At 40.4% G+C, this 13,101-nt stretch overlaps 2 protein-coding genes across 2 annotated transcripts; both read left to right on the forward strand.

The window, feature by feature from the left end:
- Positions 1 to 140: 140 nt before the first annotated feature.
- loxl5a (lysyl oxidase-like 5a) lies at positions 141 to 3,466 on the forward strand. The gene is made up of 7 exons (XM_061297565.1): positions 141 to 1,077; positions 1,339 to 1,447; positions 2,387 to 2,524; positions 2,595 to 2,751; positions 2,832 to 2,927; positions 2,992 to 3,107; positions 3,192 to 3,466. The coding sequence occupies exons 1-7, from the start codon at positions 333 to 335 to the stop codon at positions 3,196 to 3,198; spliced, it is 1,368 nt and encodes a 455-aa protein (XP_061153549.1). The 5' UTR covers positions 141 to 332; the 3' UTR covers positions 3,199 to 3,466.
- A 3,113-nt stretch (positions 3,467 to 6,579) lies between these two features.
- mydgf (myeloid-derived growth factor) lies at positions 6,580 to 10,988 on the forward strand. Its single transcript, XM_061297992.1, has 6 exons — positions 6,580 to 6,826; positions 7,624 to 7,674; positions 7,911 to 7,972; positions 8,480 to 8,561; positions 9,887 to 9,962; positions 10,368 to 10,988. The coding sequence occupies exons 1-6, from the start codon at positions 6,665 to 6,667 to the stop codon at positions 10,445 to 10,447; spliced, it is 513 nt and encodes a 170-aa protein (XP_061153976.1). The 5' UTR covers positions 6,580 to 6,664; the 3' UTR covers positions 10,448 to 10,988.
- Positions 10,989 to 13,101: the final 2,113 nt, after the last annotated feature.

Consider the following 13,101-nt stretch of genomic DNA (forward strand, 5'->3'; position numbering starts at 1 on the left):
GTTTAATTATTTAAAAAAAATGTTTTAAACCTTTTCAATTAACCAGGCTTGTTTGTTACTTTTAAAAATGGGGCCCTTCATTGAGCAAAAAAAGTTTGCCCACCCCCTGTTCTAAATCACTGACCCTCCTTAGCGGAGGTCTGCGCTTGTTGACTGTGTGCTGTCAAGTGACTCATAATAGTCTCAAGACAAACATTTGCCCAAAATGTGTCACGGACCTGTGACAGAATGGCTTGTGTGTTTATAACAGGAGCCTATTGGAGCCCATTCCCATTTACAGGTTTGTGCAGCACTGTACTGGACCTCATCGAAGTCAATCGAAGAAGTTTGAGATGAAGAAATTTGCCTTTCTGCTCCTTTGCCTCCTGGATGTTGCGGTGCGCCTGAGTAACGCGCAGCATCGTCATCCTTCGCGTGCCCGACTCAACCCGTGGAAGCACAGGTTCGAGTGGGAGAACAACGGCAGGGTCTACAGCTTGCTGAGCACGGGGACACAGTACCGGGCGCCTGCGCGATCTAGGGGCCGAACCCAGGTCCTGTTGACCACCATGAACCGAGGTCAACTCCCGCCTCCGTCGAGAAGAACATCCGGAGATCTGGGTCAGGTGAACGCTGCCGATGCAGATCAGAATTCAATCCCAAGGGACCAAGCGTGGTCACCCAGCAGGACGGTGGCCTTTACCAATCAGGAGTTCTCCGGTGGAGGACCAAGCTCCTTTTCCGGTGCAACCACGCAGCCGTCTTTGGATCTTACACACAGACCTAAACCCTCAAACCCGACACCTCGCCTCACAATGACCAATAATGATGAAAGAGCTCCAAACACTCAGCAGAGAGCAGAACCAGAAGCCACTGAAGCACCGGTGATACTGTCCAGAAACGTGGTCGAGGTACATTACACTCAACAGAGGACTGATCCGATCCGCACCAACACGACCGAGCCAAGGCGGGATCCAAACGGCACCCAGCATAGGAACTCCGTTTTCTACAACGTTTACCCTCCGGACCAAAGGAACAGGGTCCCTGCACGACCGGTTCAACCAGGACCGGGCCACAGTACCAACTTCTTCCATAACGGTATGACGTACACTATAAAGTCTTTTGAGCATTGAGCACAATAATTCATGGGACAATTTATTCTTCAGTGAATGAACATGCATGTTTCTGAATGTCAGAAGAAGCAGAAGTACCCGGAGAACATGCAGGAAAGAATTAATAAAGATTGATATCAAATCACCGCAAATAAATTCTGACGTCATCTTTGGACATTAACAGAGTTGATTAATTAAGTTGCGATTCTACTGTACTTCACATGAGTATTGTATTTTTCTTCCACAGGTCTCCCAGACTTGATTCCTGACCCGTACTACATCCAAGCTGCGTCATACATCCAGCGAGTGCAGATGTTTGCACTCCACTGTGCCGCTGAGGAGAACTGCCTATCCAGGTACACTATCTTTATATTATATATTATAATTTGTCAGATGAGAGGACCACTATGCAAATCACACATTATATTATCCAAAGAACATAGCAGTTATATAAAGTCTACACACCCCTGTTCAAATACCATATTTTTTTATATTCAAAAAAGAAAACGAGGCCAAAATAAATAATTTCAAAAGAATTCCAAGCATTAATATGAACTATAACTTCAGCAAAGGATCTTTGAAAATATTTTAAGAATAAAAAATTGTGAGCGTGTTGCTGCATAAGTGTGCACAGCCACTTAACTGGGATGTGGCTGTTTTCCAAATTCACCAATCACATTCCAAATAAAAGGCATCCTAAAAGATTTGTGCTAATCCTGACTGCTATTTGGAACAGTTCATAAATCCCTCCACCAAGATCTCAGGTCTATCTGGGAAAAGAAAAAAAAAAAGCCACAGACTAGTGCTTCCACAACACTTCTACATAGTTTTGGTGTTGACCATTTCTGTGTTTGCACCAAAACACAACTTTTGGGATTATGGTTAAAAAGTCCAACTTTGGTTTCATTGGGCCATAACAAAATCCTCAAACACATGTAAAGAAAATATGTTATGTTCTGTTGAAACCAAGGAGGAACCGCATCACAGTCAGTGAGTGATGTGAGCACTTCTGGCACTTTACCACCTTGGATCATTTCATCCAACTTAATGCTGCTGATGGGTACGAAAGGGAGGAAACATGGTCTCCCCTTTGAGTTGCGCAACATTAGGATGTGTGCTGGTCTGTTGCCCACTTGGCGGCTGAGTGGCACACCAGCTGGCACACGTCAAACATTTCCTTGCCAAGTAAAAGAAAGGAGATGAATGCAGCCCGCAAAACCGCCAAAGCATAAAATATTATGCATTGCATCAGATTTGAAATTAAATCGTATTTACTGACATTTTACGACATGCAGGTCTGCGTACCATCCGAGTGTGAGAGACCTAGATTACAGGGTTCTTCTCAGATTCCCCCAGCGTGTGAAGAACCAAGGAACAGTGGACTTCCTCCCAAAGAAACCCAGACACCAATGGGAATGGCACAGCTGTCATCGGTAACTTCACTGCCCATTTAATTCATTCCCATATTGTGCTGTGTATGTTTATTCTGTCTTCCTGTTGCAGGCACTACCATAGCATGGAGGCCTTTAGTAACTATGACCTGCTGGATACCTCCAATGGACGCAAAGTGGCCGAGGGACACAAAGCTAGTTTCTGCCTGGAGGACACGTCATGTGAACGTGGTGTGCGGAGACGATTTGCCTGCACGGCTCACACACAGGTCCGCATGAAAAGGAATTAGAAGCATGTCATAATCAATCGTGGATGAAACTAATCTGTATTTCTTTCAACTAACATCAGGGGCTTAGTCCTGGTTGCTACGACACCTATCACGCCAACATCGACTGCCAATGGATTGATATCACCGATGTTCCACCTGGAAACTATACGCTCCAGGTAACGCAAATGCAAAATGACTCATGGAATTTCTTATGCTCAGTGTTTCTATATTTTTCCTCAGGTGACCGTGAACCCCTATAAACTCGTCGAGGAGTCGGATTTCTCCAACAACGTGGCGAAGTGTGACATCCGCTACACGGGAAGCTACGTGCAAGCGACAAACTGCAGGATCGCAAAGTGAGTTGCCTTTTGTTTACTTGAGCAAAAATGTTTCGGAGATTCCAACATGAACTATTAAAAGACGAATTTCTTGTTTAACAGGAGCTGACCTGAGTGACAACACAATGGCACGTTCTGCTGCTGAAGTCGTTCTTTAAAAATGTTGCAGTGAAATTTTAAATTATTTGTTTTTTTTCTGTGGATGTTTTCTATGGTATACGGAAAAAAAATCAAAAGAAAATGGAAGTGCTGTGTTAAAAAAAAATATTGGATGTATTAAGATGTGCCTTTTTTTTTTTACCCTGACGTGTGTATTTATAAAAGTGCTTGTTAATGTGTGAACATTTCCTACGTATTGAATAAAGAATTTAACAGTGTGCCATTCTGCTGTCCTCTTCCTTTTAACAAATCCCAGCATAGCATACTTAAAATTCACCACAGATTGCGTAATCCCTAATTAAATGCTCATTTCATTGTTCACCTTTCAGCAATAATTTTCCACGCATGATAGATGACTTGTACCAATTTTTCCAATTGAGTATCTGATAATTTGAAAAATCACATAATGTGATTTTTTCTCTAGTGTTTATTCACCCACATAATGTAATTTTTTTTCTTTTGTTTTTTTTCGCTAATTCAGCAGGTTTTCCTATATTGCTTTGATTTACTCATGTTGTCAGTCCTGATTATTCGGTCAGAATTCTGCTCTCAGAAAACCTGTGTGCCACCATACAATGATTACGGCAAAATAGTACAAATTCTGTCATTACCCAAATACTTCTGGGCCTGAATGGACCACGATTGAACTCCTTGTGGAAGGGTGCATCGGAAAAGACTGGGACACAGCCTTCTCCTCCTCCTCTTTTTCCCCTCAAGCGACTATTTGCTGAGGGCAGGTCGTCGTGTTAGGCCTGCGGGGCGTACGAGACGAACAGAGCTGCCCGTCAGCATTCCTTCTCCACCCCATATGGCAAGAGGGAGAGACATTTCACAGAGCCGCAAGCCAAGAAGGAAGGCAGCATTGAAATATGTACGTCAGCACACTGTTCTTATCTTGACGTGTGCGAGAGGCTCGCAGTCAACAAGTGTCAGAGCCAACGGTGACGCAACAATCTTGGAAATCCTCACTGTACCTGAGGAGGGAAATTTGCTTGCAAAAGTAGATGCAGATGAAGTTAATGCAAAATGGGATGAGTGAGATGTTGTTAAAGTTAATGCTGATAGGAGCTGAAATCAGAAAATCATTGCGAAAGTCAAAATGAACTCTTTACAGATGATAAAAATTGAAATATGTGTGTTTGGAGGCGGATATTAATATCAACTTGTACATGCGCCAATAAACATTCATTTTAATTAACATGCAATGAAAACGGTTAATGGAATGGTTTTCTTGTCGTTCATGATTTGTTATTTAACAACTCCCCACTATGAAAAAAATTCATTTTCCGCACAAAAAAAAGGGGAAAAATTGCACACAAAAAAGAAAATGGGGGGATAAAAAGAAAAAATGCAAATATATTTAAATTCAAAATTACGGATGCCAAATTGCGAATACAGCCCTATACAAGGTGAGTAGGCCTAATCTTTTTTTTTCGGGGGGGGATCCATTTGGAAGGATATGCAGAACAAACCTCAATGATATTAAAATTACAAGTGAGATGATTTGTGTGGAAAAAAAATGACAAAATCAATTCTTGCAATGTTGGTTCAGCAGTTTCGTGCCGCTCTTGAATGATAATTTCTATACATGATTAGCTGGCAACCAGTCCAGGGAGATGACCCCAGTGAGAATAAGCTATATAGTCTTTAGAAGATGGATGGTTGATCAGTCATGACTGTAAATTAAAAGTTTCCTTTCCCTGGTGCTGTTTACAACAATTTAAGTAGCTGAATGTGCTGACACATAACCACACAGACATGCTGACATTTGGTTCACATCCCCAAGTGTGTGCTCAAAGTCTGGGAAATGAGCGTCATTAGTGAAAGGCTCTGTTGCTCCGTCTGAAAGAACTGCATGTATTTGCCCGAGCCAAATGGTTTGTTTGCAGTCGTGAGAAGAAGCTAGTGTGCAGCGAATAAACAAATATATTCCTCTGCCTACGACATCCTGCGAGAGGAAACCGTTCGCATGGACCACTTATTCATGTCAGTGGCCTGACATGTTGTTCCCTGTTTAAAATAGAACCTGTGCCCACTGACCTTGGTGTTTTCTCCAAAAAGCCTCTGTGTGGAAAAACATAGCACAAAAAATGATTTAAGGCAACATACCAGAGCGCCGTTTCATTTTTAGCACATCTAACCTAAAAGAAAAATCAGATTTTGTCTATTATAGCTAGCGATAGATAGAGAGATAGAGAGATAGAGAGATAGAGAGATAGAGAGATAGATAGATAGATAGATAGATAGATAGATAGATAGATAGATAGATAGATAGATAGATAGATAGATAGATAGATAGATAGATAGATAGATAGATAGATAGATAGATAGATAGATAGATAGATAGATAGATAGATAGATAGATAGATAGATAGATAGATAGATAGATAGATAGATAGATAGATAGATAGATAGATAGATAGATAGATAGATAGATAGATAGATAGATAGATAGATAGATAGATAGATAGATAGATAGATAGATAGATAGATAGATAGATAGATAGATAGATAGATAGATAGAGGGATTTGCAAACTGTTGCTTTTCAATTTTTATTTTATAAATTTATAAGTGGAGGTCTCTGCCCAATGACTGCTTTTATTGTCATATTTTGGTCCATGAGGTGTGATGGACAGAGAGGCACCAGGTAAGCATTTGAGGAGGCCACTTTCTGGGGACATTTGTTTTTCCTTCTACATTTCACATCTTTCACACATGGCTGGCAGACCATGTTGAGGTTTGTCGATTCGGGCCAAACATATGTTCATCTGCCACACTTTGCTGGGAGGATGCTTTATGGCTCCAAAGACATATGTGTAAAAATACACACACTTGCTGAGATGCCCTAACGGTGACAGGACAGCGTTTATTTTTGTCTCTTGTTTTGCTTTCCTGTGCAAACATGTGAGTGCAGTATTAGTACAGCAAATAATGTTACATATAAGTTGGCATAACTTAGTCTTGTTTGGAGACAAATGTTATTCACAGACAATGTTAGCATGTCTGGCTCACAGTTCTGAGGTTTGCGGTTCACAATTTGTGCTTCCTACAGGTACTATAGCGTCTACTGACATTTTAAAGACATCATTTTGCAACTGTATAGGCTTCATGTTTTCCCATTAAAATACCAAAATTGCAAATTTTCTTCACTTGTAAAAAAAAAAAAAAAAAAGAAGCAAGGCCATCAAACATTTGGGTTCCCAGGCCCGCGATAAAAAAATAAAAAGAGTTTTGACATCCCTGACAAAGGAACTGAAAAAAGACAAATAAAGATAAATGCAGTTCACATTTCTAATCGATAGGTGGCGACAATGCACAGCAAAAGACTTACGAGAAACAGCAGAAGAAGACACTCGTAACATGGACTAACTAGTTTCTCCATCAACACCGTCACTGTCTAAATATACGCTTAAGGATGGCAACGACAATGAAGTTTCGGGTTACTCACTTGACTGCTTTTCTTCTGTTCATGGTGCTCCTCTCACGTCATCTGGTTCAGGCTTCCAACGAACAAACGAAAACGGTGGAGTTTGACGTGAGACCGGGAGGGACGTTGTATACCTTCACCGAGTCCATTGTATGTATGTTTAAGACCGACTTCATCGCAAAGCGTCCATTTGCTTGAAAAATTATCTTGCTGTAATGTTTCTTATTAAAATGTCCTTTGAAACGATGCCAATTTCCTTGAGTTGTTGCCATCACACGACAACAGCTACTTTGCACAAGGCATTTATTAGACGTCGTGCAGTTTTCATGATTGGTTTGCTTAAACATAAGAGAAGTGTTGCATTCCAGAAAGCACGGACGTTTATGTCAATACGCACACATCCTGGCTAGTTTTCTGCATGATACTTTAATGTATTATCTGAAGCTAAATAACGCGCCCATCAAGCGTTTCAGGCATATTTTTTTCTTTCAACTGGAATGTTTTAAAATCGGCGTTTATAAACATGAACGCGGTATCAGACTAGATTGTGTCGCTTTTTGATGACGTCATAGCCCGTGAACGACGGACACGTTGCTGGCTGCCATTCATTGGTTGAGGAATAGGAATCAATATGCGCTTTATAATTTTTTTTTTTTTTACAAAACTGTTTGAAGAAAACAAAATAATCGGTGTATTTTTGTCCATCAGTGCATAAAAACTACCGTTAAATAATGGCGCAAAACGATTGAACAAGAAACCAAAATTAAGTGCAAGTATTAATTTTCTCCACTCTTTATCCAAAATCAAATCGAGGTGCTATTTTTGTCATGTGTATTATTTGATATTTCCCCCCAAAATATATGAGGCCTACTCACGTTGTAGTACTGAGCATAATGGCACCTAAAAATGTAGCTGAATGCATGTTAATATTTGTTTGTGTTTTTCAGGGGGGGTACGAATGCTCGTTCTCTTCCAGTGCACAAGGAGGAACCAATGAGGTTAGTGTCACAACACTTTTTCTGCAAAATAAATTACCAAGACACGCCTTGTCTCTTGCTGTCATAATGTGGAATGTTATCTGTGACAGCAGGAGTTGCACCTGCATTGCAACATGCACAACATTGCAAATGTAGTACCACATGTGTCCAAGTGAGGGCGCGTTCATTGTGGTTAATTCCAGACAGCAGAGTGATTTTCTATAATGTTGTTGAGTTATGTTATGCTCTGTTTCTAGAACTGGCTCATGAGTGTGGGCCTTAGTGAAGACAAAAAGCTTTTTTCCTGCTCAGTGTGGAGGTGAGATCAACACACACATATGCACTTGACGCACTCGACGCACTGTATTAGGAATTTAGCACATGTTGTAATTAGAAAAATTAAGAAACAAGCAACAGTAACATACAGTGCATTTCTTCTAGGTGGTAGTAATGTCCTATGTCCTTACACTTCCATACAAACTCACTGGTAAAAATGTTACCTCCTCCAATGATGCAGGTATTAAGGTCAATAGCGAGCACCAAAGTTGTAGGTCGCATGCTATGTCCTGGTTAATAGAGGCAGGAAACCCTCAGAAATTAAAATATAAGTCTGTTTGATGTAGGCCTTAGAGACATGTCATTCAAGGCCTCAAAGTAGTGCGCTCCATTTTGCCATCAAGATACTGTTAATCGCCAAACAATTCCACATGGGCAACTAAATAACGATCAATTAATCGATTACAATGTCCATCCCTAGTTAAAGGAATGAATGTATGCAAATTAATTAATATGCACGACAACTAATCAGTTTGTTTTCTCCACAAAGGCCCACAGGGAAATCATACTTGTTTTTCACCGCATTCAAATTGGAGTTGAAGAGTACCCAACTTGAATATGCAAATGCATTCGTAAGTATAAATAAACCATTTTGTGTCATCAATATTGGCTCTTTAAAGGTGACGTCAACCCCAAAAATTCCTTTGCACTGATATCCATCTCACGATGCTGCCATTTTGCCACTTGCTGTCGATTACAATTGACATCACAATTGCTGGGTGTCTGGTCACAACCAGTCATGACTCAGAAAAATTGGTGAGGTTGACTTCACCTTTAACTCCACAAACTTAAATCCTCTGAAATAATATGCCAAAGTGCACCACCACCTGGCGAATGTTATCGTTACATTCTGAAGTTTGCGCTTCCTCAGCGTTTCTCCTGACACCGAGTGATCAGTTGGCACTGCGCTGGTGTTGGACAGCAAAAAGCTGACACCAGTTCAGCGCCATCGCAAAAGACACAAGCCCCGGTGACAGTTTCGACTTGCTATTATGTTCTCCGTATGCACCCCCAGCATTGTGCTGATCAAAGTGCTTCCCCACACTCTGAGGAGGTTTGGAAAGTACAGCGTCGGCATAAACGTCACATAATCAAAGCAAAGCGTCACAGAGGACAAACCTTTTTTCTTTTATATTACTTGGTGTAGTTCGTAAATAAGGATGCCTCCGGCTTGGCAGTACAACAAGGCTCAGGATGTTTTTGCTTTTCATACAGCTCACAATTTCTGGAAAGAAAGTACACTTTAATGCTAAGTTGATTGACACTGCCTTGCAATTTTTTTTATTTTAACACAGCAAGATATTTTCATTAATGTGGACTGTACAAAAAAAAAAAAAGTTAAATGATATGCAGGTAAACAGATTCCGTTTGTAACCTGAGATTCACTATTTGTAAGCCACCATGTTTTTTTTTGTAATTAATTTCCGAGGCGCGATAAGACGAAGCCACCAATTACTTGGCCTTACATTGCTGAGGCGAATTGAATGACGCACATTATCACCACCATCTTTTTGCTTTCCCTTTGATTTATTGTTTCATTTTGTGACTTGTCTTTCACCACTTGTCTCCATGGAAACCTGTTTTATCTCCCTCGGTTGTAGCTAGCATACAGCCCAATCAAAAACTTGAAATCAGGCTGAGGGGAAATGAGGGGGAAAAAAAGGTTGAAACTTCATTTGGGTTTCATGGAGGGAAAGATTTGGACCGGCTTCCTGAGTGATTGTTGTGGCCACGCCTCCTTGCACCAATAAGGACGTTCTCTTGGCATTCCCTCCACCTGCTTCAAACACAAACAAAGAAATAATCTTACCAAATGAGTACACAGCATTCCCTTGACCTTGTTGTTTAACCTTCTTCCCATTCTTTCAATCATATTCGTGTGTTTTTGTATTTCCAGTCGCAGGTGGCAGTCGCAGCAGGACAGAGTGACACAAATCTAAATGCAGAGGAGTTCACCGTTCAAGAGTCTGCAGGTGAGCTTTTATCATCTCCCAGTGCTTGTTGTGTCTAGGTCACCTCTACCTCTCATGTGGCCAGACTACATTCAGATTCATTTCATTTTTGGGTTATGTGCTGTCCATAATGTCAGGTAATTAAAAAAAATCGGATCTGTTTCGGGATGGCCACTTCCTGCAAATATTTAAATACGTGAGTGTCTGCGTGTAAGCTGTGGCCGACAGCAGCCTATGTGGAAGTCTGATCATTGAGCCCCGCCCCCTCCCATGTGAGGTCATCACAGTAAATATGATTTGAAAACCCCGTAAAAAAGGATCGTTTCCAATTCTGTGATCGATGAACTGCAATATAAGGACACTGACTTGCTAAGAACATTTGACCTACTTTTCTATTTCTAATCTCTTGTCCCTTGTGACTCCCAGTTACCCACACAGAAGGAAAGTTCAAGTCCCAACTGTCCAAGGTGACGGCGATCGGATACACGAGACACACAGAGCTGTGAGAACTCGGTGCTCGGACGTCACTCTCTGCGTCGAGGATGACGCCAACTACATAACATTTGATGATAAATAAAACCAACAAGATCCTTTTTAGTTTTTACACGACTATTTTTCTTCTCTCTTCTTTTTTATTATTTTTGGGTGCTGTTTTTCCTGAAGCAAGACGCCATCATGTTCTCTAATCTGATGCTTCTTTTACCTCAGAGGCAACATTTCCATAAATCCTCATCCCTCGTTTGTTTGGTGAATACAAATTAAAAGGAAAAAAAACACAGTTGTGATGGGTGTATACCTTGTTTACTTTCAGTGTCCTCTCTCGCTGTAGCCGCCGCCTGTGTAGGTTGAGGAAACTATTTTGGTGTTGGACTTTTGTTTTTGCCATCGGTCAAGCGTTCCTCGGTGGTCCCAACACATCTAGGTGATAGCTGGGGAAACACAAATAAGATGTTGAGACTGTATTTAAATTTTATTTTTTTTAAACAAAGGGGCTTTTTTGCTACACTTGTAACTTCTGATCCAATAAATTTGAGCTGACACTGAAAATTCTCTTTTTTTTTCAAGTTGGTAAACCTTGCACAGTCATTAGTTGAAGTGACAATGTTTTTCCTTCACTGTGCATGCACAAAAATAAACAAATTAATGATAATGGCTATTGTTGCATGCTCTCATGTGCAAAAATATAATATTCTTATGTTTACCCTTTGTTGTTTGCCGTTTGAGCCCACAGATGGGGGGGGGACATCATCTTGATTTGTTTTGACAACTGTTTTTGATGTACTGCTACAACTCAAGTTGAGTTCACCTTTGAAAAGTAAGCTTTTTGATCCATTTCTCAGTCAAGGCATGAAAAATATTCACAATTTTCATGACTAGATCAGTGATTCTCAATCGTTTTAGTGCACAGTAGTCAAGTGCAGCGTTTCTTACCCTCTATTGAGCCAAGGCGCATTTGAACCATAACAAAACAGAGTTATTCAACTAAACAAGGCCGTATTTCAAAATTAACTAAACATGCAAGTGAATTCAGATGAGTTCATTACACTGTTGTATATTTTGTGAAATCTTTTGGTATGCCATCAGACTTCCCCAATGTAAAATAAGTGCCTCAACTCATTAAACGCTATAAACACACTGGTTGAATTATTGTGAATTCAATTTTTCATGTAAATTATGCCTGCGAGTGAAGCACTGTCAAATCTTTTTGTCATGCCCAAGGTAACCTCATTTTACACACAAATAATCTTAATTTAATCTCTGATGCAACAACGCGGAACGCTTGCTCAGCAAACACGACTTCCATTAAAATAAATGTTTCTAAAATGCATTTTGCTCCATTAGCATGTATCGTCCCGGGATACATGAGATAAAGAGCTTTCATTGTTGCCTCTTCATTTCATGCGGGAACGGCTTTGCAGGGGGATGGACTAAATCCTGCAGTACACGTGGGAATTTAGACGACTCTGTAGTCTCATGCATTCTATAGAAACGTCAGGAGGGATTAATTCATTTGATGTTAAGCCTACAGCAAGCAACTCATCCCGATTGAAACCGAAAGATGTTTTAAATACATGTAATAAATGTCACATTGACCCGCAATACTTGACCAGTTGATGTTGACTACAATCGTGACACCCACGAGGCATCCTCGGTGTAATAAAAGCATCAAAGCCTTTCGAGCGTTCCGTATCTCGGTATCACTTCACTCGTGTCCTTTTTATGATACTCCAGGCGGCCTTTATGTTGACGTCGCCACTCTTTTGCACTTCTAACACCCCCCTGCTCCATGAACAGAATATAAAAATCCCTTTTTTGTTCTAAATACACTCCATGCTGGCAAGAAGCAAGGCAGATTGTGATGGCGTGCTATAAAATTCCACTCATGATGTTGCTGCTGGGCAGGCACGACTTTGTTTGCCAGCTGGTTCGCCCCTCTGCTCTTGCTTCCTCCAAAATATCTAGGCAGCCATCTGATAAAGGCTGTCATGAGATGTTGTAAATGCTTTCATGTTCCACTTTTGATGAGCTCAACTTGACTTTGGGAGTTGAGAGTCAAAGGTCAAAGCGGCGGATTGGCTGCAGTAAAAAAAAGCTCGCGTCTACTCATTTGCCTCAAACTGTGCAGCGTACCAAATTAAATGCCCCCCCCAAAGTGGTACAATGTAGAGGGCAACTAAAATAAATGTGCTGTTGACATTCTAATGAAATTGCTTGGCATTAACATGCAACAAAGGATTTTTCTTTATAGTACCTGAGCACATAAACAGCGAATAGGTATGTTTTCCTGAATATGCGGAGAAACATTTTTACTGTGCTTAAAACCTCGCATTTAATTTCCCAACCAAAAAACTTGAATATGAATAGTATACATACTTAAAGCAATCAGAAAGTTAAATATGAATTATTAACGTAATGATCAATGTAGTACCTACAAACTGCAGATAGGTGACAGTATTACGCCTCCTTGTTCGCTAATCTGTGCATGCTTATAATCATTAATTAGGGATTAATTAGAACATTTTCTTTGGAATTTATGACTTGTTTGTATTCCTTCCATTTATAATGTAAGATTATCCTCATTTAATATTCTCATTGTATTTTTTTTTTTCCATTAAAGTGCAGCCCGAATACTTTGTGGATTTTAATTCAACAAGGTTCG

The sequence above is a fragment of the Syngnathus typhle genome, linkage group LG14 (assembly GCF_033458585.1).
Source record: "Syngnathus typhle isolate RoL2023-S1 ecotype Sweden linkage group LG14, RoL_Styp_1.0, whole genome shotgun sequence".
Classification (NCBI taxonomy): Eukaryota; Metazoa; Chordata; class Actinopteri; order Syngnathiformes; family Syngnathidae; genus Syngnathus; species Syngnathus typhle.